Raw genomic sequence first — 26,495 nt, forward strand, 5'->3', positions numbered from 1 at the left:
GGAGCTCTCTGAAAACGACCTGATGTGTGGTTGCTGGTGTTGATCGGCGCGTCCGGTCATAGCGTGGATGCGCGTGAGTTTTTGTTGATCTGACGCGGGGCTGGCGTGTCGTTTTCTGGATCGGCGCGTCCGGTCCTTCTTTAAACACGAGCGCGGGAGCGAACTTGCCGTTGGTGATCGACGACCGAAGTTTAAAGCAGTGGCACGTGGCGCTTATCGGGCGACCGGACGCTGGAGGCGTACGTCCGATCACCTCTGACCGGCGCGCCCGGTCGTCCCGAGAAGTGTGTAGTAAGGAGTCCAACGGCTCTATTTCTAGAGGGGCTCTATTTAAGCCCCATGGCCGACTCAAGCTCACTCTCTTGGCCATTTGCATTGACATAGCAACCTTGTGAGCTTAGCCAAAGCCCTCCCACTCATCTCCATCATTGATTCATCATCTTTGTGAGATTGTGAGAGAATCCAAGTGCATTGCTTGAGTGATTGCATCTAGAGGCACTTGGTGTTCGTGTTTCACTACGCAATTCACTTGTTACTATTGGTGGAGCTGCGTTTTTTTTGCCTGAGCACCTATTTTTAGCTATGGGGGCTCAAGTAGGGCCCTGCTGGAGTTGCTCTTAGCCATAGTGTGTATTAAGTGCATAGAGAAAATTACCCCCTCTGTCCTCGTATATAAGGCCTAATCATCTCTGGTTTAAAGATCAAGGAACATATTTAATTCTCTCTCCCAACGCTAGTATTACTACATCGATGTACGTGTGTCTAGAGAGAGCGCGTCTTATATTATGGGACATGAATAAAAAATGGTTACACCTTATATATTTGGATGGATGAAGTATGTATCTAAAAAATCCAAAACGTCATATAATTTGGCATGGAGGGAGTATATTATATTATCACAAGCTAAGAGTTAGTATTGTGTTTGAATCGACCTCGACGATATTTTATCTTGGCTTCGCTCCTCCAATCAGCATACAGGCACCATTGCTCCCTTGCCCCCGCAGCGCGCGGACCGTGAGCCGGCGTTGCCACCACTCCCTCGCCCTCGAAAGCCGCTGGCATCGTCACTCCCTCGATCTCACGCGAGTGGACCGTGAGCCGTCGTTGCTGTCATGCCCTCTCCCCCCGAGTGTAGACCGTTGCCGCCGCCTCAAAATTCCTCGTGTTCTATCTCCGACATAATTAGAAGCAATTGGTAGCAACGCATAATAACCTCTTCAAAATCTAAGATCTTGTTTGGATGTATGTGTATCCAATTCAATCCACATGTGTTGGGGTGAATTGAAATAGAACTTAGTTTAATTCCACTCCAATCCACTTCAACACATGTCAATTGAGATGAATACATGCGCATTCAAACAAGGCTGAAGTGAATATGTGCATTCGGCTAACCATGCCAAGTGAACACATGTATTTAGCTAACCAAGCCAAATATATGAATTCAGTTAACCAAAACCAGTATATGCATTCGGATAACCATACCGATTAAAACCGTGTATTTTGGATAACACATCTTGACTTGTAACCGCGCCGTGGCGGCAAGCCATTGCAGAGTTGCAGAGGATGAGGTAATTTGGGAGGTATTAGATTTAACACATCTTGATTTGTAACGCAAATTGTTCCCCTGCGGCTATATATATCGAACATCACTCGACCCTAAAAGGTGTAATGTTCCCAATTCTCTCTATATTTCTATACGAGGAACTAAGGAAGCAACAACAATAAGCCAGTTCGTTTGGCCGTGGCTTGTCGTAAACGATCATAAATTTTCAGCCAGAATAATATTTTTCTCTCACACAAATCAGCCAGCAGTACTTCTTCACGAACCAGCAACGACACGAACCAGCCAACCAAACAGGCTGAATACGGGGGAGAAGGAACAAGGAGTTTGTGAAATAAGATGATCCAATGGTTAGAAAAGTGGAGTGATGTTGGAGGCTTGGGGTGATCCTTTTTCTTTGTGTACAAACCAAAGTCGTCAATCAAAGGCGAGAAATTCGAGTGTTCTGTTTTAAAGAAAAATTACTTGCATGATGTCTAGAAATTACGGTTTTTTTTTTTTTTTTGGAACGGCAATTTACTGTGGACCTTTTGGTTTCTGACGATGTGTCTACGAACGGCGAATCCCTTAGAAGACACGGCGAAATACAAATATACAAGTGATGTGATGGTACATGTTACACATGCCGACGCTACATGTTGCGAACCACGTGCACGAATAGATCACTTCTCTTCGATCCCCGTGCCGGCGACGCCGTCGCCCCCGTACCCGCCGTGGTCGTCGAAGTAATCCTCCCTGACGTTGCGGCCAAGCATGAGGCAGACGATCCAGAAGAGCATGGCGTCCAGGTTGAGGAACGCCGCGCCGCCGAGCACCCCGGTCTTGGCGGTCGGGCAGGCGTAGGCCAGGTCGCGGTGCATGTTCCGGACGTGGTGCATGGCCTCGGTCGCGGTCGCCCACACCGTCGTGCCCGCTCCGGCCGCCGTGACGCCTCTGCACGGGGGAAAAAAAACACGAGACTCCTTAGCGGTTAGCACACACGTACGCGTGGCCATGCATGCATCCTTGGAGCGAGAGCGATCGCGTGCTTCTCGCACTGTCGTCTCCTTACACGGCGACGTGGAAGAAGACGTAGAGCGGGGTGTGCCCGAAGAGCGCCTTCCTCGGGACGCGCCTGCCCCCGTAGGGGAAGAACACGGCGAGCGCGCCCAGCCCCGCGCTGCACGCCGCGGCCAGCGCCGACAGCGCCCCCAGCGCCACCGTCGGGTCGGCCGGGAACCGGCAGACGACGACGTCCCGGCCCTGGATCGGCGTCCCGTACGGCGGCTAAAGATGGAGACATTTTTTTTTATGAAACAAAGATGGAGACAGTTAGTTTCAGCAGGCAACGAACGGCATCTCTGTCTCTCTAGAAGGCAATGCAAACAACGCAGAAGACGCGTTACTTTCTTGAGCTCGGCGAGGACGGCGAGGACGAAGGAGAGCACGCCGAACAGCGCGGTGGCGAGGCCGAACTGCGTGTTCTGGCTCAGAGCCATGGCGTCGGCCCCGGTCGACCGATCCCCTGCCTGGATAAAAGATGGTCCTGCCGCTGCCGCCTCGTTGATCTGTCGGCCCCCGGCTCAATTGGAGTCCCTGAGGATGGAGATGGAACCGGGTCGAGATTAACGGCCATATTACGATCTGCGAAGGACGTGATGTTTTCTGTCGTGGACCCGATTTGCAGGTGATTGATTCAGCTAGTTGCAGAGATCACCACGCGAACAGAACGAAGGCTAGCAATGCGCGCGCAGCAATGGAAAAACAGAGGAAATCGAAGAAGAAACCAACCAAGAAAAGACGGGCTTAATTTGCCAGTTTACCTCATTGAGATGGTTCAAATTGTGAGGTCCCCAACTGAGCGGGGTAAATTGCTGTGCATGGTGACTGACCAATAAATAGGGAAAGGAAACGAGGAAAACCTTGGACGATGACAGGTGGGCCCATGGATCCTGACGCTGAATCTCTGGTGGCCGTTGGAACAAGATAGTTACATAGTTTGATGGTTTCCATCCCCAATTGAATTTCGGGTTGTTCGGAGAAGATGAGTAGTGCTCATGCAGAAAATGAAGCACACAAAAACGTTTCATCATCATAAAAAAAAAGGGAAACACACAAAGAACGAACTGCAAAGTTGTCACACAAAGAACGTTGCAAAAAATAATTTCCGTTGCCGGGACTCGAACCCGGGTCTCTCGGGTGAGAGCCGAGTATCCTAACCAGCTAGACTACAACGGATGTTGCTTTGCAGTGTTTCATTAAACCAATTTCTATACAAAATAAAATTGGCACGATGTTGTTTGCTTAGCTCTGAGTTGTTTGCTTGTGCCCAACCGCCCATATCGTGTCGAGATGCAATCGGCTCGGGGCTTTTCGTCGAGCACATCTGCGGCCTGGTATGAGACGGCGCTGCACGTGTGCACCAGGCCGCGTTTCCAGGTCCAGCAGGCCGAGACCGGCACATTCTTAAGCCCAGCTCGTCCACCACAAGGACGAGCCCGCTCGGCTGCCGGCCTGCCGCTGGTGTCCCCCTTTGCCCCGGTGGTGGCGGCGGCGCAAAGCGTTCAGAAAAAGCTAGCGCCCGCCCGGTAACGGCAGGTGGCAGGTGGCAAGTGGCAACCGCCGTCGCCATGCGGCGGCCACGGCGCACGCGCCGCACCCCGTCCATGTCCATCCCATCGTCGGGCACCGTCGGCTGCGTCGTGACGCGCCGGGGCGCGAAGCATGCCGCAGGCCGCAGCCCCGCGCCGCCTCGTCTGTGGGCACGATAGCGGCCATGGCTTCCCACGGCGTACCGGATCACTTCGGGCCGGTATCAGCTGCCAAGTTGCCAAGTGCCGAAAGGCCGAAAAAAGATTTCTTCTTAAAAATGATGGTGAAACCGTTTCTAGTTGCCAAACCAGCAAGACAACTACAGCTCAAACAGTGGAGAGATAGTTACACATGAAGCTTTTTACGTCTTTTCTTTTTGGGCCTAGATGCTTGTATCTCATTTTGTTGTGCATAAACATTCTTTCATTTAATTGAAAAAAGAAAAAAAAATACAGGTAGGGGACGCCCTGCCGTTTCGGTCTAAAAGAAAATTGGAAATAGTGATTCCTATTTGCGCAAACAAACGACTGATTACTGTCTTCGTTCACACACACACACACACATATATATATATATATATATATATATATATATATATATATATATATATATATATATATATATATACACTATAATACACCACTTCAAATTATCCTACAGCCACCAAACAAATTTCACCTCTACAGTCATGACCTAAACTACGTCTACCCTATAAAATACACACAAAAAAATATAATATTAAAAATGTACCCACCAAATTAACTCAATTTAATCTCTCTCGTTGCTCAACCGTATCCGACCGCCGATATTATTAGGATCCCCCACTCCCGATCTCCCCACTTCACCGCTCCACCCCAGTACCCCACCCACGCGCGGAGACGCCGGTGCCTTCTCTTATTTTTTCGTTCCCTCCTTCAACCCTCCGGTCCCGATCCACGCCACCGCCCCAACCCAGGCCCCCGAGCTCGCCCTCTGCTTCACCACGCAACTCGCACCCGTCGTCGCCGGGGAGGGAGCCCCCAGTTCCGCCGTCGAACTCTCCTACCACCACATCGACCACAACCGGAACCCGCTCCCCCACGGCAAGCACCGCGTCGCCGTCTCAGCCTACTTCGGCGACGGACGCGGCACAGCGCGGCAACCGGCGGCAGGCACTCGCGAGCAGGCACCCGCCGGAGGCCGCCGCCGGTGCTTCGACCAAGCCGAAGGCGGCGACGACGAAGCTTGCAACTCGTACAGATAGACAAAATCAAAATTGACAGCGGTTACTTCACACACGCCCAGATCTCCGCCTCCAACTCCCGCACGCGCGCCCCTCCCTTGCGCCGCCGCCCGCCGCCCACGGTCCGCCCCTAGGTGTGCCGCCCCAGATCCATCTTCCTCAGGTCCGACGAAGGCCGTCGCCCCCAGCCCGCCAGCGGCCGCGGCCCATCTCGTGCGCTGGCCTAGGCCGGCCGCTGGCAGCCAGCCGCCGGCCCTCCATGGCGCGACCCCAGGTCCGCCGCAGTGGACGAGCCCCGCCCCAACCACTCCCCGCCCCAAGCCAGTGATGGAGAAGGTCGCTGCAGCGGCACTTGGGGAGATGGAGATCGGCTAAGCATCCTCCATGTTGCGCACGTCATCTTCAACGGTTAACAGCCGTGCGATTCTGCCTCCCCCATTCAATAGCCCCCTCTAGATTAGGATTCTGTGTATCCAATTTTTTCTCTGATTAGTGTAACAGAACCGACCAATTATACGAAATTAAGTAAGAAAATCATCCGCCAGAGCAGACGATTTAGCAAACTTAAGCCCGTATAACCCGGTAGTCCGTGAAATCGCGAAGGATTTCAAACCAACTTCCATTCCAGCCAAGATCGTAATAAGTTTAGCGGTCACCATCACATATTACATAAAAGTTCACCATCTCAGATACATCAGAGTTTCAACATAGTTATTACAAACCAGTTCGAATAAAAGTAGCGGAAGTCATTTGTTCAAACCACACACACACTCACGCGGAGTTTAAATATAGTGCCAGCGAATGATCATCTCCAACAAAAGCATCAGACGAGACGTGAGGAATGACCATGCCCATGGTCCTAAGCATCACCCATCGTAGGATAAAGGCAGTTGATACAGTAGCCGTAATACATCTGTCCATCTGCAACAAGTAGGAATAAAACACTGAGTACGAGAAGGTACTCAGCTAGACTTACCCGACATAACCGAAAATAAATGACACCAAGGATTATGAAGGGCTTTATAGTAGGTTAGCTGACTCATTTGCAAAAAGAAGCATTTTTAGCCTTTCAAGAACCTTTCTAAAGCATTATTGCCAAGTTAATTATTATTAACCTGTCAACTAGATTTGCACCTTTACTAGAGTAAACATGTGATTAAGCAGATAATGATAACCAATGATCATTAAACAACTCCCATACTGTCATATTCCTTATAACTGTCCAAGTGTCCATAAACATTTACTACGATGAAGTAACTCAAGTCAAGTGCTCATTATCTAGGAGCGATGGCGATTCGAATCGATTCCTAACCAGCTGGTGATTTATTCCTTACACAAATCTCACTCACCCGCTAAAGTGAGATATTGATCACCGAGTCAACTTTCCAGGTATCTCGAGTTTGCCAGGAACCACATGTACCCGGGGGCCGACCGACTGCACTTTGGTCTTATCATCCCGCCCCGTGTCCTACCACACCTGCCTCGGCACAGTGCGCTGCGGGCAATCTACTCGACCCGAAAAATCTCCCAGCTTCGTGGTCGGAAGGTACTTTATCCGGCCAGCTAAATGTAAGGCATGCGTTCAACATGACTCGAGGCCCAACAACGGTCGGTCCTTAATCGACACAGACGGAAACACTACAGTCCAAAACTCTGCAAGTCTCCGTCCGGTCTCAACTTCATTAATCACTTAGTTATACCATGACTTCATAGTCATCCAAGCAGATCCAGGTAACCACCTATAGCTCGCAGGTGACAGGAAATCACCCGACTTCTACTGGTCTAAGCCAGCTAAGCATTGACTCGACTGCGGATACCAGGGTAACAAGGATATAGTATAACAAAGGTAAACAAGGCATAATGCAGCAACGGTTGCAAACAACTCATGAACGTAATGCATTAATTTAAAGTAAAGTATTTAATTAAATCATTGCAAACCGGGAGAAAAATGCTCCGGGGCTTGCCTCTCTCGAAGGAGCTCGGACGGTGATCGGGGCACTCCGGAAGTTCCTCAACGTCCTCCTCGTCGGCTTCTGGCACTTCCTGCTGCTGCACCTCGAGCTGCTCCTCGGGCTCCTCGGGTATGACGACTGGGTTCTCGGTTTGCGATCCTGTATGATGCAATGCGCGTAAGTGATTATGCAAACGGTGCATCGAAGGAGATGAATGCAATGGATATGTTTAAATGCAAGGTAGTCAACATCATCCAAGAAACTATACTATAAGCACATGTCATCTACTGCATTCTCTTCTACTACTAATATGTTAAGTCAACATATTTTATTAAATGCTTCAAAGATACACCAAAGCTTTACTAATTTCTTAATCACACTTAAGGCAACACTTGCTTAAACCCTAATTAATAATAGGTTTGAATAGCAACATATATTTCTGATGCTCCTAAAAATCTGAGAAAATTACAGTAGCATAATACTACCCTAAACAGACTACCATAAAAATTTCATGGCATTTGGATAAGTAAACTATCCTACACAAAAATGACAAGCTATAGCATAAAAATGAGCATGAAATTACTTTGTACTATGAAAAGTGTCAAACAACAGAATTAATATTTTTCCTAGGTTCTTCATAGCATATAATGACTGTCCAAAAATTATCACATGCATGTTTTATACAAAGTTTGCTCTCTATCAAAAATAACAAAAATCAGCCATTAAAGGTACTTGAACTACACCTAAAAATTTTTCCACAGCACATGCATGAAACATATTTTTCCTAGGAAGTACATGACATAAGAAGATTAACAAACTTGGAATCATATTTTTCTGAAGAATATAGATTTTTCTACACATTTTTTCAATTTATCAGTAATATACATGATTAAATAAAAGCCTATAGAAAAGTATCCCAAAAATGACATGCAATAATTTTCCCAAGTAGATCTGGTGATAAGGAACCTAGCAAAATTTGTTTCAAAAATTTTGGAGCAAGTTTGAGCACCCAAACATTTTTCAAACCATTTCAGATTTCAAATAATAAAGAATAAATGAAAACAAATCATGCAAACAATGCTGGGCCGGCTCGCTGGAAACAGCTGGCCCACGGCCGTTTTCGGCCTGCGCGGCCCGAGCGAAAGGAGGAGCGCGGCAGCCTGGCAGGGCTTCGGCCCACGGCTGCTTTGCCTAGCAGGCCTGGCTGGCTGGCGAAGGCAGAGGCCTCGCCGGTGCGCGCGCGGGCGCGGCGGCGCGGCTCGGCCAGCGGCCGGCGGCCATCTCCGGCCACGGCAGCGCAAGCAAGCGAGCGCAGGAGATGTGCGAGGCATTGGCGAATGCGAGCAGGCAGCTAAGCAAGGCGGAGAAGGGGAGGAAGGGGACGTTCCACGGCGGCCGAGCAAGGTGGCGCCATGGCCGACGGCGGCGAAGCTTGGAACAAGCGCTACCTTGGCTCAAACGACGGCACAACCGCGAGCACCAGGTGTCGGAGAGCGGGGCGGAGTTGCTGGCACGAGGAATCGGAGAATGAGGCGCGGGAGGAGGAGGAAATCGCCGGCGGAGCTGCGGGCGTGGCGAGGGCAGAGTGGGAGGCTCTCGGCTCTGGAAGGGAGAAGAGGTAGCGCGGGCGGGAGTGAGCGAGCGCACGGGCACCAGCAGGTGAAGGCGGGCGCGTGGGCGCGGTGTCAGGCCGCGGCTGCCGCGCGGCGGGCGACGCCGGCATGTGGTCGCCACGCGGCGGAGTTTTTCTGCCGCGGTCGTGGCGTGGCGCGGCGACCAGCAAGGGAACGGCGCGGCGCGCGGGAGAAAGGCCAGTGCGCGGAGCTGGGCTGGGCCGAGGCGAGGTGGGCCGGCGCGGGAGGAGCGCGAGGCGCGCGGCTGGCGGGGACGCGGGCCAGGCCGGCTTCGGCAGGCGGGCCAGAAACGAGGCGCAAGGCCCACGAAGGAGGAAAAATCCTTTTCCAAATAATTTTTTCAAGGAATTTTTAAATGCCATCTTTCAAATATTATTTTGAGCAAGAAAATGACCTCTTTTGAAAATGTACCAAAAATGAAAGTTGTTTAGAATTTAATTCTCTACAACTTTGCTTTTATGACCAAAGCCAAATTCTTTCTAGATTTTGAATTGTAACATCAAAGTCCACGTTTAGCTCAAAAACCCTAATTTTTGGAGAATTATTTTTAAAGCAAAATTTTACAATAATTCAAATACAAACCTTGCTCCAAAAATTGTGATAAACAATTCTAGATGATTTACAATCATAACCAAACAAGTTCTACTAACCTAGCAAACAAAATCAGGGCAAAACAATTCTAACAAAGGCATGCAACATTCAGGTTTCACAACCTGTTTCAGATGCTTCGAAGCAGTGTTTCACTTGTTATTCACATGATTAAGCATGTATGATTTGGATGCTTGATGATGCATGATATGCTTAATTTGCAGTGCCTAAATGTAGGCATAACACCGGGGTGTTACAATTAGCCCGTGATGTAGTATTGGGGGCTCCAGTTTATTTTGTAGCCATATATTTTGAATGTTAGAATGTTGAATATTTCTTATTTTACCGCTGTTTGCTTGACCGCCTCCAAGATTGGATCCCTTGTCGATGTTCAGATAAACAAAGACCCAGAAGGCCTACGCATCGTCTACTGCTTGGTCCAGGTTTTAATCCTCAATCCTCCTAACCATTATATTGTTTTTTTTATTCCTTGCCGTGCATTGTAGTTTTAGGTGCCAACAGTATTCAAATCATAATATATATAGTTGAGATGACAGTGATAGGTACTTGTTCATTTGTTTTCTTAAATTGAACTGAGCAAGCAGGTCACCAGGATGTTTATGATAGGTTTTACGGATTCGATATTGTGATGTCACCCAGAATTATGATTATGTGGGTTCTTATGAATGGTTTTTTTCTACATCAATAAAACAATTCTACATTATTTTAGGAATTTGAACTCAATCGTTGCGCAAAGGTCTTCTCTCCATCTTTTGCGAGTTCTAGGCAAGTACTTGCAGCTACAGCCCTTTTGACAGATACTACATTTCATACTCTGCCCCTGAAGTACTAATGGGCATACCTGTATGGCTGTATATGAGTCAAAATCTGTATGAGGCGTTTCATCTCTATCCAACAAGGTTCATCGTAGTGACCTGTCTCCTGCAAACTATGTCATTTCACCTCAATTTGTTGATTCAGTAAGTACTTCGATCAATTATTTTGTGTTTTTGATTGTTTCAATTGTTTCTCCCTTCATTGAATAATACTATAGTATTCCCTTCAATAATGAAAAAAAGGAAATGTTGGATATCAACTTGTAACATGCCTTGATTTTTTCGAAAGGGTATAGATTTTTGCTGTTCACAAACATGTGAATGATGGTTTTCTCGATTCAAATTCATGCAGCTAAACCTGAAACTTTTCAGGCCTTTGGTCCATGTCCAGAAATATAGATATTCATATGTGTTGCTTTCATTCAGTTAGTCATTTGTATCTCACAAAGATAATTTGTCCTCTCATACCAACCAGGTACCCAATGGGGCACATGAAGCATTGATCTGATTGGTCAGACTGTACCCTTTAAATAGTGTGTGAGAATCATGGAATGGGTAAGTATCATACCGCAAATAGTTGACAAGAATTCTTATAGGACTGGTTAGTAGCAACAAATTTTTCGAGTGGTCAAGGAAAAACATTGCATCTCTCTATTTTTTTCTACTGGTACATTGCATAAGACTGCTGCTTTCTTTTCAATCACTCTGATCTGATGCAAATAGCAAGTGATGGGCCACATATATTCTTCGATTTGTGATGGAACTCCACACTATCACATCACCATTAGTCAATTAGTACCAATCTAGATTCTTATTGCCATAGAAAATGGAACATAAATCCAACCATGACAGAAGCTGTATGGAATGCAGAGATGATTTGTTTCCTTTCGGATCTATCCTGTATTTATATTGCAGAAATGAGACATGAAGTTAGGCAAAGTCATCCCTATTAGGTGCAACTGTATCCTGGCCGCAAACGGATTGTAGCTTGTATGCATAGACCATTTCTCTTGGCTGATAACAGAGCACAAAAATAATGGAATAATCAGATGATTATATATTGCAGCTAACAGTTTCTGTCTTCGTGCCTGAATCTGAAACTTTAGTTTGGAATCTGTAATTTGGTGAATTGTTTCATTTAGCTATAATACTTCTTGTATGGTTCTGAACTATGTCCATTTGCCTGCAGCTCCAAGAACCATACAGTAGACAGGTGACAACAAATAAGCTTGGTCGTTGTCTCCATCGACGGAAGACATCTGAGCTACCAAGGAGACAATGTTGAAGGCTAAAATAGTTGCTAGGAATTATAAAAAAATCGTCAAATGTTTAGTGTAGTTTTGACGTGTTCTTGAGACATGTGCATTTGTATGTCTGTGATGTGATTCTCTGTTATTCTACTCTGAAGTCATCCATCATGCCACAAGAACTAATGGTTCGTGATGTCAGGAAAGCTGTCCTAATTGTTCAATTGCAACCTTGTAATTTTTCTTTTACATGAAAAAAATTGGTGATTTACTCAGCTTCCTACCACTTTGGTTGTTTCTTGGAAAAAAATATAGTTGTTTAGTTGTTGTCGTGTGCATCCTAGAAATGCTGCCGTTGCATTAGCACGGGCATTATAATAGTGTTTTTTAGGGCGATTAAGCTACGCATGTTGAGCTTAACTGCTTAAGCATCAGCTTCACATCGGATTGCACGATCCGTTGGACTTCGTCACCGCAAAGCATGCACGCACGCATATATGTTTTCTGTTTCGCCTTGGCCTGGCCGTCGTATGTGATGACGACTTCGACAAAAAGGAAACCTTGGCTACAACTCAGTCAGTCACTACATTCATCGTATCTATACCATGTACTGCATGATCACGTGAAAGCAGTTTGACCACGCCAACATTCCGACCTCTTTGTGGAGTACTGAATATTGGAAAAAGGTTCATTCCCAATCCCACCCTGGGCTGCTGAATACATATTTCATATGCCAAGATGAGGAGGATCTCGCAAAAGTCCGCATCATTTACCATTTTCTCAGTGGCTCAGTGGCGTCCCCCTTTATGTATGTTGTCATGGCTCATGGGGCGAAGATTACTAAATTTGCACGTTGGTGAATATTCCGGCCTCTTTTACACGCACACGCAGTGTCTCCCCAACTCCTCGGTGGAATTTCAGTAGTAGGAACTTCCTCTGACCTTAATTGTTCCCAGATGCAAATTCTCTCGCGCCAATTAAAATTCAACCAGGCCAATCAACCAAACAAACAAGCAAAAATTCCCTCGAGTGCGTGAAGATTGCGATAAGCTTTTACTGGACCCTCGATCGAGAATCAATGATTGTAATTGGCGAAGGGGTTTAGTGGGCAAATCTTGTTTTCTATTCAGGGTCAAAATTAGCATCCAGGACAGGCGCTTTTTGCCCCTGCCATGTGTTCTTCCCTGTATGACTGATACCGTGCGAAAAGGCCGGCCGGCCCGGGCCATCATTTTTTTTGTGTGTTCTTGCCTGATTCTTGTATAAGTAATGCGACCAAATGTGAGTGAAACACAACATCTCACTCATCACAGGATTCCAGCTTTCTTCTCACTCCACTCGACACAAAGTTATTGGTCCCTCTAATCTGAAATGCCTTGTTGACCATGCTGTTTAGACACAAAGTTATTGGTCCCTCTAATCTGAAATGCCTTGTTGACCATGCTGTTTATTACTGGACTGTACATCATTATTTACATCATCTAAGACAATTGGTGGCCAGCGATTCTGCTGAGTAATGAAGATCGCGTTTCAAACAAAAAAAAAAGCACTCACACCATCTTTCTTAAAAACAGAATACCAAATTGCTGCAACTGATGTTCCCCAGCAGTTAGCTACATACATCTTCTTGAATGCTAAACTTCTAATAACCGGCACGTCAGCCAGCAGTTTTTTTGCATTAGGTTCAGCGATCACAAGCACGTACTATTTGCAGTGCAAACTTCAACTACACAAAAGTCTGCAGCAGTACCAAATAGTACTTAGACTTGTAATCAGATGGCCTGTTCGCTGGTTGGTTTCTGGCCTGATAAGTCCAGCTGGTGCTGATTTGTTGCGGGAGAAAAATACTGTTGGCTGGCTGATAAGTGATAAAGTGTCATTTGTATTTTGTAGTTCATAGCTTAGCTGAGGTTTTTTCCCGCGCTGCTTAGCCCATGCAACCGCGCTGGTCAGCCCACGACGTCTCCCACGTCGCGGTGCACTCGGCTGTAGTCGCACCTCGCGCTGGCAGTTGCCTGCCTTGTAGCTTGTACAAATATACTGAGATCAATATAGATTGAGTCGTTGGCTCCATTGCTCTCTCTATCAATAAGCACTGGCTGAAACCAACGAGCGAACAGGCCGACAGTGATTAACAAAGTTATCTTGGTCCGGAGCGGCCGACAGAGAATCAGGCCGCCACACTCCCCACCTCTAGGGGGGTGATCATCCAGAGGCGGTCAAGTGTTCCTTCGCTCTCGCGCTACAGCGCCGCGCCGCCACACTCCCCACCTCTAGGGGGGTGATCATCCAGAGGCGGTCAAGTGTTCCTTCGCTCTCGCGCTACAGCGCCGCGCCTAGCCTTTTGGCTAAAGCTAGAAATTCCAGAGACGCAGAGAAGCGTAATGCAGGTTTGTTTAGCTCTCCAAACAGACAAGCTCTCCAAATAGAGATTGGAATTGTGAATCATGTTAGAAAAAAAAACTCGATCATTTCTTCCTGCTTTACCTGAATTTAGTTAAAGGATTTATCGCGGTGTCTTCTTCAGGTATTCATACATATGGAATTCACTGCCAAACAGCTCAACCTGTTCGGTTGGCTGGTTCGTATCGTTGCTGGTTCGTAAAGAAGTACTGCTGGCTGGTTTGTGTGAGAGAAAAATACTGTTCCGACTGGAAATTTACGATCGTTTACGACAAGCCAAAGCCAAACGAACAGGATTTATTTGTGCATCTAATTGTCGAATTAATTCAATTTTCTTTGAGTGGAACATTGTTATGTGATAAAGTTTGAGCCTTGACTTTGAGTGGTCGATATAACAAGAGAGAATTATTTATTTGGCACTGAAACAAACCAGTGTTTCGTATTTGGCACTCAAAAATTTAAACTTTCTTATCTGGCATCAAGTTGAAATTTTCTTTCGTAAATGGCACTACCGTCCGTTTTCATCGGTCATCTGTTAGTTGACTGGTTCGACCGTGTCAGTTTTTTCTCCGTATGTCCAATGTATCCGTCTGCTAGATACGAAACCTAAAATTTGGCCGAGCCCCCGTAATCCCAGATCCCGGACCTTCTTCCCCGGCTCTGTGCCACTGTGCGAGGCTCTCCTCTGCCGCGGCGCGCCGCGCCTCGTACAGGCGCTCGTGCGAGGACCTCCTCCTGCCGCCGCGGTGCCCCGGCGCCCCGCCCCTCCCCTTCGCGGGTGACGGAGACGGAGATGGTGACGATGCGCTCGGCTTCGCCGCCGCGGTTGGCGCAGTTGGAGCAGCGTGGTGGGAATGCTGCTGCAGGTGGTGGGTGGTCTTGCCGCCGTCCGACGTGCTGCGGTGGAGCAGGTCCTTGAGGAACCCGCCCCAGCGGCGGGATCCCCGGGAGGACGAGGATGACGTGGAGGAAGCAGAGGAGGCGGTGGACGAGGACGACGACGAGCGCGACGCCGCGGGGGTCGCCGCCGCCGGATGCTGCGCCTCGTCGGCGAACTCGGCCTCCGGCACGGGTTGTGCAGGCACGTGCGACGCGGTCCGCCAGTGTGTGCGGAACGGGGACATCGAGCGCGCCTTCCGGCGCAGGGAGCGGCTCCGGACGCAGCCGCGGTCGTCGGCAGCCTCCTCCTCCACCCGCTCGGCGTCAGCGCGCCGCGCGTCCGCGGCGGCGTGGGGGAAGTCCAGCAGCAAGGCCGGGTCCGGGTGCGGCTACAGCAGCGCGGCAGACGGGGCGGATCTGGCTGTTGTGGAAGAGCTCGTCGGCGGAGGACATGGTGTCGGCGGAGAGCGACGGGAAGCGCGAGGAGAAGTCGAAGTCGAAGTCGAGGACGTCGGGGATGGTGTCCTTGCCGCCGCCGCCGGGGCTGGTCGGCGCGCTGAAGAAGAAGTGGGACGGGGACGGGTACGGGTCCCGGTCATGGGTGGGGCTGGACGGCGCGCTGACGAAGGGCGTGGAGCAGGCGTGCTCATGTAGGCCATGCTCACCTTCGCGCGGCCATGGCGGAGCGGAGCTCCAGGCGCGCGCGCTCGCCGTTGCCATGGCCAACCGGGGGCAAGGCCGACCACCATCTGCGCGACAGTAGCGCCTCCGGCCCCTGCGCGCAAGACCGGCGGCGGCTCGACAGCTCGCTCGCGCGCTTGCCCGGCAGCAGCGTGACCGCCTGCTCGCGCGCGCTCGCCGGCCATGGCGCTGCCTTCTCGTCGGCGCCGTCCATATGAAAATACTTGAATTTTCCTATTTGGCATCGTAGGTTTCTACTGTAAACAAGGGTATTCGTGTCTTTTTGCCAGCCATTTAACACCGTTACTGTCCTAAATGGACGGCAATGCTATTTACGAAAGGAAATTTCAACTTGATGCTAGATAAGAAAGTTCAAATTTTCGAGTGCCAAATACGAAACACTGATTTGTTTCAGTGCCAAATAAATAATTCCCCCATATAACAATGTGTGTATGTATGTAATAAGCATTACAAGGAATCACTCGGCCAGCTAGTGACTATAAGCAATGCATAGACTGTAGCCTGTTGGAGGCAGGAGACTAAGGCCTTAGTTCCAGGACATAAAGTTTTAGGGTGTCATATGGAGTGTCGCATGGTATGTTTGGATACTAATAAAAAAGCAAATTACAGAATCTATCAGTAAACCGCGAGACAAATTTATTAAGCCTAATTAATCCGTAATTAGCAAATGTATTACTGTAGCACTGTGTTGTCAAACCATGACCTAATTAGGCTTAAAAGATTCTCCTCGCAATTTGTGCAATTAGTTATTTTTTTAGTCCATATTTAATACTCTATGCATGTGTTCAAACATTTGATGAGATACGATGTAAACTTTTGGAGAGGAACTAAACAAGGCCAAAGTGTAAAAAGGCTTACTCATTGCCCTTCTCTTGAGTCGCAATACCTTGCATTGGGGTTCTGATTCCCCTTTGACCGATCTTGAGCTGATATCCTGGCCTCTGTTGCTGCACTTTTGCCAGTTGCAGAGACACAGTTTGGCGTCTGTTGCTCCACTGACGGTTGTTCCAAAGTGCACGCGTACGCAGCATATATGTATACACGATTCATTCGCCAGAGAAAGGAAGAGTCCGCGGAACTCTCCTTCATTGGGTGTTTTATGCTGCGCCTCTTCGAATTTCTGTAGCCAGCGCGTTCGGCTGGCTGGTTGCCGCGGCTGAGGCTGGCCAGCCCATTCACGCGGGTACTGTTCGCATGTCTTTCAGTCAGAATAGTATTTTTCTCTCATAATAACCCAGCTAGAACAGTATTTTGGCTTATTCAATCAGCCAGCCGAACACTCTAGGCACGCACAGCAATTGCTGCTTTATTCTCGGATCGGATGATGCCTGTTTGAAGTACCGTTTGCATTTTGGGCGGTTTCGGATGGTCAAAAAGGTCAGGTACTGGACATTGGCCGTGTTTGGGATATAAGGAATCGGCCTGTTGCTTCAGAAAGATCGATCACGATATTAGTCTGGGACAGTGTAGTAGTGACGCGGAGAATTTTCTCAGAGATTTTTCTCGGTGAAACGTGAAATAGTGTCTGATGAAACTGTTCTTGACTTGACTCTGTTTGCGGTAGGCTAGGGAGTGATGGCTTCAAGCAAACAAGATACCTTCAGCATCCAGACGACCGTCCATGTTCTGCATTTAGGGTAATATTGCAACTTTTGCCGATCACATCGAGGCAAAAGTTGTTCCCATGACCAGATTCTGTAGTTGCATTTTTTGTTCTGCGTCTTCCATCAGTTCTTCTTAGGAAAAAAGGAGGAAAGTATGCTTCTTAAAACGATGAATGAATTTCTCTCACTCAAGAGGTGGCACGTCCGTGAATCGACACAATTCAGCAGGTGAGCTACGAATCGTTTCCCTCAATGCAAAATGCAGAATTTTTGCAGTACCATATGCCTCTGATTATTATACTATTCCCTGCACAATTCTTATGAGCTACGTTACCGTGTAGCACAAGCCATAGAAGCGCATAGCCAAAAAAGAAGTACCAACGAATTGGAATCCAAAAGCCCTGATAAAAAACTATACAATCAGAATGGCCTTTAGTTTTGGGGAGTGTATATAAGTACAGTTTCAAGACATTAGACATAGTGCACGTATGGGGTCCGTAGATGTAATGCCCAAGCCCAACCTTTGCCTTGCACACTTCCTTTCTTATACATGTGTTTCGTTTATTTGTCACAATCATGTCTTTCTTAACCCTCGGAACTATGTATCAAGCTCGCTTCTGCCACCCTTATGATATCGTGCCACACCTCAAACTGTTACACCTATCAGTGACGGTGACAATCACCATCCACACTTGGGAACCTTCGGAGACGGCACACGGCATAGGTTCAGTGGTCTCATAGTTGCCCTGTTCATTTGGGCTTGTTTGTCATGGCTGAAAGTACCGTTGGCTGATTTAGTGTGAGAGAAAGATAATGTTCGTTGGCTGAAAAAGTACGGTTTATAAACCAAACAAGCCCAACGCAGCTCGTTGTCAGCTTGTCATGCCGGCGACAAAAAATGTTAAACCGAAGAATGCCACTAACAGCAGCCAAACACATGCACCAGCACTATCAACTGCAAATCGCAAGCAAGACAAATCAAAACAGCTCAACACTGACAAAAAAAAATGGTCCTAAAGTTGCAGCACTCAGAGGCTTAACGATTCAGGCATGTAGAAAAGCAACAGCATGGCCAAACTTTTTGTGGAAGATTGCATTGCAAAATAGGGTAACACGGAACACCAGGGGACAATCTGTTCTTACATGAGATGAGACGGGGGGTTTCCATCTCTGTGTCTTGTTTTTTCACTACTCCTAACAAATACTACTAGGATGCACTACGGCACAAGAAGGTCAGCAACGCCACTCTGACCACCGCACTGCCTCGGCAACGGGCACCGGCAGCCGCCGCTTGGTGCTCCCTGCCTTCCTCCCACCAGACAGCGCCAATCAGGAGACGCCCCTTGCATGGCCCAGGTCGATCAGGTCCCAGAGCACATGTCAGCCAGGCTGGCCCACAGATCTTCTCCGTCCATGTCCATGTCGATGTCAAAATCAAGAAGCTGCTGCTGGTACTGATGGTGCCCATGATGCCCATTGGCTGCAGCTGGCGCGGCCACCGGCGCCTCCCACCACCACTTGCCGTCGTCAAATGTTGTGGTTTTGCCACTTTCCCTGCACTGGATGTCGTAGCAGCAGCTGCTGCTGCTGCTGTTGGTGGTGGTGAGGTCGCTGTAGTGGCAGTGCTCGTAGCTGTTGTTGTCTGAGGCCTCCCTCTCGTGGCCTGCAACAGCCTCGGCCTCTGTCTCGGCATTCCTCGCGAAGCGGCCCTGTACCCTGGACCTGCTATCCGCCAGCGTCTTCCTGCAGGCATACTGAAGAGGTCCGGGTCCGAGCAACAGATGCATTAGAGGACATGTATTGGGATTGCATTTGCAGATTGTGTGTTGCGGGAAATCATTACAGTGATCTTTTTGTGGAAGTTCCTCTGGTTACGCTTCGTACGGTAACGCTCAATCTTCTCCTTGCGTTCTTCAGCGCTGTAACGGCCAACCTTCTGAGTGAAAGGCCCCCCTGCATCTTGGCCGTGTAGGTCACCTGAAAGTGGTGGTGGAGACGCCGCGACATTCATCACCTGCTTTGTATCAACATGGGTGAGAAATGATTAGAACTTGTTTATGATCAGCTATAAGACCAGCTTGAGGTCTGTTGGATTACCTGGAGGTCACCAGTACTGAAGACACGCCGCATGGCTCCAGTGCTGAACTCCAAAAGGTCACCGGAAGATGAGGAAGGGGAAGAAGGAATATGGGGAAGAGGCAACTGGCATGCCGAAGCCGAAGGAGACGAGCAACACAAGGTGGCATTACTGCTGAGCTGTTCAGACAACTGGAGGTGAAGAGGGAGGAAATGCGAGTTGATGTTCCTATGTATGTAGTAGGAAGGCAGGGAAGAGGGGTAGAGAGGCGGCGCTGATGCAGCAACATTGGGAAGTGCTAGCAAGCCACCGTTGCCTTGGAAGAAACCCCCGCGAGGAATTTCAGTCGACGCTGTGGGCACAGCAGAGGAGAAGCTCACTGCATGGTGCATGGAGAGGTCACTGTAGTTGGGTGGCGATGAGGCCGAAGGATGGAACATGGCTTTTGGGCGTGAATCCCTCTGATGTGTTTGGGCAGTCAGTGCAAGTGAAGGAGGGTTGGTATAAAAAGAGAAGATTTGGTGCATAGTTCAATAGTATAAACCAAAGGTTTTGTAGGGCCACTCCATTAACAAGGCAGAAAATTACTAGCATACCAGCTCAACATGCTAACTACACTACTCAGCTGACAACCACCATGTCAAAGATGTCATCCGATACATACTGAATACTTTACATGTCTCGTTTACTGCCTATTTGACAGTCAGACTGTCATATGAAAATATTCATATGTAGAGATTTCTGGCAAGGCACATACATAGCTCATAAAAAAGTTGTCCCTCTTTTTATCCAGCAAAACCATAGAAAAAAGACAAAAGAAGTTCAAAATATATTGCCTTTGATTAAAGATTAAAGTTTATGCTGAATCAAACACCTTTCAAGAATGAACAGGCATCCTTTCACAAAAAAAGAAAGAAAAAATGAACAGGTGTCAGACTTGCAGATAGGAATATACTCCAACCAAATATGCATTAATATAAACACAAAGAAGTCGATTCCAGACTTCCAGTGACATCTCCGCATAAGAAATGAAGGTATAAAAATACATCTTACTGAACATGTTTATACATGTATGGACCTTTTGCAAGAGCGGATACATCAAACATTCCTTAGTCGTAACATTTTCTTAATCGAACGCGACTAAGACTGAATTCTCTGCAAGAGATGAATAAGAAATCTTAGCTTTCCTTTTCCGAAGAAACCCACTAAGAGAATGATGTAGTGCTTCTTCAAAAGTTGAGAACACTTCTTTATTTTTTAAAAAGGAAAAGAACACACTAAACATAAGTGACTAGATTTTGGGACTTATGATGCACATGCAACCTATCTTTTCGACTGCAGTTCTGAATTTTCTTTTGGGTTTGTCAATGAAGCCACTTACAAAGGACAAGAGCAAAATTAGAGATGAGGTAAGAAACAAATGTGTAATTCACGTCTACATTGCCAACTGGATCCACTTGCAACATTTGACTAGCAAGAAATCAGAAACAAAATGACAACAATAACTGTGTTGGATTGATAAGAGAAAACTGCATAACAAATGTTGTGTCTCTGGAAACACAGAGCAAACAAAGAAACAAGAAGAAATTTGATAAAGAGATGGGCACAAAAATGCACAGGACAGGCTGCAGGAGCTAGTACGCCATGATCCTATCATACGTTGCCAAATCTGTATGCTCTAAGATAAACTCAGAAGTTGAAGCTCATTTGTGCTCATCTTTGAGGCTGCAATTTCCTTTGTTTTGATCTGTTTTTAACCTTTCTTTCACTATTGGTGCAAATCCAACACCTGTAATTATGCATTCAAATGCATTTGTACTTTTTTTTTAATGTTTCTAGTAAAAACAGGTAGGGGCCTCCCCACCCGACTTCCCAAAGAATAAGAAAAATGATCCACCTACAAACACAACATAGTAAGTACAGTATGGAGAAGGAAAAGAGAGTAGAAGATAAACATACTGTGGTTCGATACTGATACTCTTGTCAGGAGGAAATACAAAAACTCAAACCCTCCTTTCTTGGCTTCTAGAGCTTTGAGCAACTGAGCCTCAACTAGACTCTGGAGTCAACAGGTAGGCATTATCTTCATTTCTGTACAATGAGGTTCCAGTTCTGTAGCAAAAAATTTAACTCGTGAATCATGACAAGTATTGCTGAAGTCAGTAGAGAGTTAATTAATAGTTCATATAGATGTTTGCAAGGCAGCTCCTGAGCTCCATATAGAAGATATGCACCATTTGGAAAAAGTTATCAAGCCCTAATTTGAGTTTGACTTTAAAAAGGTAGGAAATAGGAACCAAGCACTTCAGGAAGAAGAAGAGCTTTTGAGAAAGCCTATGGGTAGATCAAGAATGAACAAAACTGTTCCTCATAAAGCAAACAATGCATGGAGCTGATAACAGTAACTACTTTGCGGATAGAACAGGACTGGTCATATCTGATAACTGACAGCTCATATGTCATCTCCTAGAAATTACTAAAATCTTCAGAAATTAAAAAACAGCAAAGGTAGTTGTATTTTATTTCTCTATAAAGCATTGATATAAAACATGCCTGATCAAGTCCATCTAATGTAAGATATTGGCATCCTCCTTCCACAAAAGCCCTGGCGGCAGCAGTCCTACATCTTTCCCGTCTTAAAAAGAGTGTTTCCAGTGTTGAAAGCTCCAGGCTAAAGTGGAGAAACTTTACCACTGTACCATGCTCGCCCATGACATGTCCTGCCTTCTTCAAGAAAATAGTAATGCCCTGACTTGATAAGAGACTTGGCTTACCTTTTTATTACATTAACCAAGTATCATATTAAATCAATTTTGTTAGCAGACATAGATAAAACCATAAAAACTCAATGGAAATTGGAACCAACACCTCATGCAACTTGCTATTCTATTGACACCATGCACAGAAAAAATGCAATGCAATCTGAAAGTAAGATTGCTGTTGGGACCATTATGCTTCTCCAAGATTGTACTGCCTGAAAAGGCATTTCTATGGCTATTGAAAATAATCTCACCAACTGAAAAATGTAACCATATTGTGCATACCAGCAGTTATTATTTTAAAAAGGTTTAGGTTTTGCTCCAGAACAAACAATATGGAGTTTGATTTTATCCATAACATTGTTAGTTATGTTCTCTCCCACCATCATTAAAGATCCCAAAAGGTTCAAACGACAAGAGGTAACTTTGTCTTAGTAGGTCAACTACAAAACAGTTGCAGCACCATTTTTGTAACTGAGTACTCATCAAAAATGCAACACCAGTTCAGTACTTTTGTCAACTGAAGATATTGAGAAACAGGGGTACAAAGAGAGGTTCTTCCAGTACCTAAAACACTTTAAATAATTTCACATTAATACATTATATACTTCCATCAAATTCAATTCCAAAATGAATATCATATCGACAACGTATCAAAGCAGGAATGAGTGGACAATCACAAACCAAATTTGATATAGGAGATGAGGGTCTTTTACATTTAAGGCCTAAGAGCATTTGTCACATATGAATTGTCATGTACACTGAGATCTCTTTAGGATTAAATGCCAAAAAACAAATTGCCAGTACTCATCTACGCCCAGCCTTTGAACCACTGTGATGCTTATGCACCCCAGGACCCATGCACGAAAAGAGTGATGGTCTCTTTGGCTTTGAGCCAAACAGAAAAGTTCTAAGGGGAACCCCGGCTTTTGTTGACAGGTTCCGGAAGTTTTGTTGGGCTCGGTGGCTTCTTGCTATAGATACCTCGAGATTCTCTCTGAGCTTCAAGAGCACCCTTCCAACCTCCACTTGAAGGCCTCTTACATGGTCCAGCCCAGCTTCTAGCTCCTTAGCAACTTTGTTATTCTCTTGTTTCATATTAAGCACCTCTCCTTGGAATTTTGCAGCTTGAAAAGGGTTGAAGTGAACTTCATCACATTTATCCAGAGTTGTGATCTTTGATATATCTTCTTGTATGCTGCATAGTGATGAAAATCTGTTCTCTACCTCTCCTTTCAATAGCACGTTCTTTTCAATCCAAACTTGAAGATCTGTATTTAGATCCCTGAATTTCTTTTCTAGTACTGCTGACTCCAGCTTTGCTACCTGATAACTACCAGCAAAGCCGTAGGTGCCCCCGTCTTCCTGTTCATCAGTCAATCTGTGCATCTCAGTTTTCAACATGTCAAAGGATATTTGGAAATTCCGTATTTGATGATATGATGTGCTAAACCTCAACCAGAAGTTCAAGTTCTCCCCCAACACCCTGTCAATTTCTACTCTAAATTTCTCCTCTGCAACCGAAGAAGCTAGCGAGTCATCAACTTGCCATTGCTTAATGTATTCCTCTATCTCAGCAATCTCTTTGTCTTCTGTAGTAGGAATGGTGCTTATCTTGGATGTTTCTTCTGACTTAGCAATCTCTTTATCTTCTGTAGTAGGACTGGTGCTTATCTTGGATGCTTCTTCTGACTTCTCTATACTCTCAATAATACAAGCACTCATCTTTTTCTGCAAAGAACTTAGCATGCGCCTAAGAGAGTGGATCTCCTCATCTTTCGTTGCATTGGCACTCTTAAGTTCCTTCAGTTCTGACATTGCCTCAAGATGGTACTCTTGATTTCTCTTCTCAATTTCTGAAAGCTTTTGGTCTGTATCTTTGTAGCTCTGAAGTACAGACGCATAATCTTCTAATACAATCTTACCCTCACCTTCGGATTCTTTTGGAACCAGCTGTTTCTGGGCTACAAGACCTTCTGAGGTTTCTTCATGTTTCTCAATTTCACTTGTAGTGCCATGTAAAGATTTGGATGGCTCGTTTTGCACAGACAGACTTGTCAGTTCTGAGTCATCTTCCAGAGAAGCATCGCCTTTGGAGTCTCGCAATGAATCCACGAACTCACTGATTTCTTGCTCAGGAGCATGTAATGTTTCAACGAATTCAGTAAGTTCATGGGTGGCTTCAGTCATTTGTTTACAAATGTTCTCGGACCCATTCTGTACAGACTTCCAAATTTGTTGTACTTCTTGCAGCATTTCTTCAACTTTCCTCAACCTGTCAGCCATGTTACTAGAATCAACAACCAAAGCCACCTTGTCTTGCTCCAAAGCATGCAAGCGCTCATCAAGGCCATCTATCTCAGTCTTCATTCTATCGATCTGAGCATTCTGTGAAGTAGTAGCAAGTTCAAGGTTGATCACCTTTTCCACAAGTCGATCAACCTTATCCGCTAATTCTGCAACTGATAGCTCAGGGTAAGATTCAATTATTTCTTTGACTCTTTGACATATTTCCTGGAGGTCAAGCCTGCCCTCATTCAGAGCAGAATCATCAGCATCCTCGAAGGGCAGTGCATGGACCAGTTCTATTTCATGGTGATCATGCCCATCCATTTGCGCATGAGGCAGCCCACATTCATTCTTGAAGTTTTTCAGCTTTTCAACTGCCTCATTGGCCCGTCGGAGCTCCACCTTCGCCTCTTCAGTCGATCTGTTTTTCTGGTCCTGCAAGTTCACCAACGTATCCTGACACGACATAATGGCTTGTGCAGCCATCAATGCCCGAGCTTCATTGTCTTCAATGGCTACACCAGTGCTGAAAGCATCTTGCAAATTGCAGACCTCATCCTGCAACTCGGCCACCTGTTTCTCAATGTCTAGATATTTGCCTAGTGCGCTGTCATAAGAGGTCTTCAAGAACTCTTTCTCAGTCTGTAGTGCCAGGATTTGTTTCTGCAGCTTGTCTATCTCCTCCTGCGCCTTCTCCTTGGTCATGTTGGAGGTGACCCTCCGGTGTGCCTGGGTCCCCCTCTTGGGGACCGGACTGGTGCCCCTGCTCGCGCTCTGCGAGCCCATGGACAAGCCTTCCAGTGCAGGGAATTTGAAGTTGCTGAGATCAATCCCACCGATTGCCTTCGGGAACCCCTCACCATCCCCCTCTTGCATTGAGAACTGCACCTGGTCCGGAAACACGGTGGCAATGGTGTGGTTGGCCTTATGCAGCTCACTGGATATCCGGTCAAACCTGTCGGCAAGGGCCTGATAGGATCTGAACATCTCCTCCACGTGATTGATGAGCTCTGGCCGGCTTCTGAAGTAGAGCTCTGCCTTCTTGCCGAACGAATCGCCATCAGCCCCAATGAGCTTGAGCATGGACTTTACCCTGTCCTCCATCTCTGCGCAGCAAAAGAAAGAAAAAGACAATCATTGAGCAATGTGCAATACGAACTCGTCATACGACGGGGGATGACAGGTGAAAATGTGGCCGTTTACCGCCGACGGTTGTTTCAAGCCACTTGGACTGGGTGGTGCGGATGTGCGACGCCCACCACCAGGAGTAGGCGTTGCTCGCCGCGCGCTGCAGCATAGCCGGCCCGGGTCACACCGCGGCGCGGCCGCCCGCTCCCCTCTCCTCTTCCTACTCCGCGTCGTAGGCCGCACCCTTGCCACAACGTGGTGGGTGGAGCCGAGACGTGGCGAGGGTGCGCCGTGCGGCGAAAATCGTGGTGGCGTCGGGCCGAGCCGCGGGGGGGGGGCCGGGGGAGAGAAGAGGGGGAGGTAGGGTCGGTGGCGGGGAGCGGCATGGCAAAATAGGGAGGGGGCAGGGGTGGTTCCTTTCGTGCGGTTGCCGCAGCCGGGCGAGCGGGTGGTGGTTCACGGGCGGGTGGCTGGGCGCGACGCCCGCGGCCGGCGGTGCGGATGGCCGGGCGCGAGAAGCGGGCGGCATGGGCTGGTTTGTGGGGGGTTCGGAGCGTGGCCCGGCGGGTGCGGTCGGCTGTGTTGCCGCACGTCGCACGTGGCTGGACGCCGGCGCACGAGGCGGGCGGCACGGTGGTGGTGGACTGGCGGTGTTTCCTCGCCGCTGCGCCTGCTGGGAGCTCATCAGGTGGCCCCATGCGCCCAAGGGAGGGCGGCGCCGCTCGGTGCTGTCTTCAGTCGACTTCACCCACTTTGTGTGAACTGCACAATCTCCTCTCTATCTATTATATATGGGGAATTTTGCTCACGGACACCGCACAAACGTCTAATATGCTGCTGGGCACCGCCAACTCCAAAATATGTTAGTACCATTATAAAATCGGGGTTCTTTGCCGCTGGACACCGCATCGATTATTTTATTTATTTCTCGTATTCACGGAGAGAGAAGATATGAGAAATGACATTTTGTCCTCGTCTTCGACCTATAGCTGTTTACTAACTTTTGCTGTAAAACACCGCCGTCGTTTTTTCACTTCCGGCGA

General features: G+C 47.3%; 3 protein-coding genes, 1 non-coding gene and 1 pseudogene across 4 annotated transcripts; all 5 read right to left on the reverse strand.

Moving 5' to 3' along the window:
• Positions 1–2,068: 2,068 nt before the first annotated feature.
• LOC136514751 (uncharacterized) lies at positions 2,069–3,395 on the reverse strand. Its single transcript, XM_066508464.1, has 4 exons — positions 3,364–3,395; positions 2,947–3,136; positions 2,613–2,827; positions 2,069–2,494 (listed from the first exon to the last, which is right to left on the reverse strand). Exons 2-4 carry the CDS (start codon positions 3,037–3,039, stop codon positions 2,224–2,226), a joined length of 579 nt encoding a protein of 192 aa, XP_066364561.1. The 5' UTR covers positions 3,040–3,136; positions 3,364–3,395; the 3' UTR covers positions 2,069–2,223.
• Positions 3,396–3,705: 310 nt separating this feature from the next.
• On the reverse strand, positions 3,706–3,778 carry TRNAE-CUC (transfer RNA glutamic acid (anticodon CUC)). Its single transcript has one exon. It is a non-coding gene; the product is annotated as a tRNA-Glu (tRNA).
• A 10,829-nt stretch (positions 3,779–14,607) lies between these two features.
• Positions 14,608–15,613, reverse strand: LOC136515884 (uncharacterized; annotated as a pseudogene).
• Positions 15,614–18,268: 2,655 nt separating this feature from the next.
• On the reverse strand, positions 18,269–21,385 carry LOC136518604 (GATA transcription factor 25-like). The gene is made up of 3 exons (XM_066512275.1): positions 19,297–21,385; positions 19,043–19,213; positions 18,269–18,953 (listed from the first exon to the last, which is right to left on the reverse strand). The coding sequence occupies exons 1-3, from the start codon at positions 19,801–19,803 to the stop codon at positions 18,561–18,563; spliced, it is 1,071 nt and encodes a 356-aa protein (XP_066368372.1). The 5' UTR covers positions 19,804–21,385; the 3' UTR covers positions 18,269–18,560.
• A 1,326-nt stretch (positions 21,386–22,711) lies between these two features.
• On the reverse strand, positions 22,712–26,257 carry LOC136516955 (protein NETWORKED 2A-like). Its single transcript, XM_066510460.1, has 2 exons — positions 25,528–26,257; positions 22,712–25,430 (listed from the first exon to the last, which is right to left on the reverse strand). Exons 1-2 carry the CDS (start codon positions 25,619–25,621, stop codon positions 22,843–22,845), a joined length of 2,682 nt encoding a protein of 893 aa, XP_066366557.1. The 5' UTR covers positions 25,622–26,257; the 3' UTR covers positions 22,712–22,842.
• Positions 26,258–26,495: the final 238 nt, after the last annotated feature.

Source organism: Miscanthus floridulus, chromosome 17 (assembly GCF_019320115.1).
Source record: "Miscanthus floridulus cultivar M001 chromosome 17, ASM1932011v1, whole genome shotgun sequence".
NCBI classification, from domain to species: Eukaryota; Viridiplantae; Streptophyta; class Magnoliopsida; order Poales; family Poaceae; genus Miscanthus; species Miscanthus floridulus.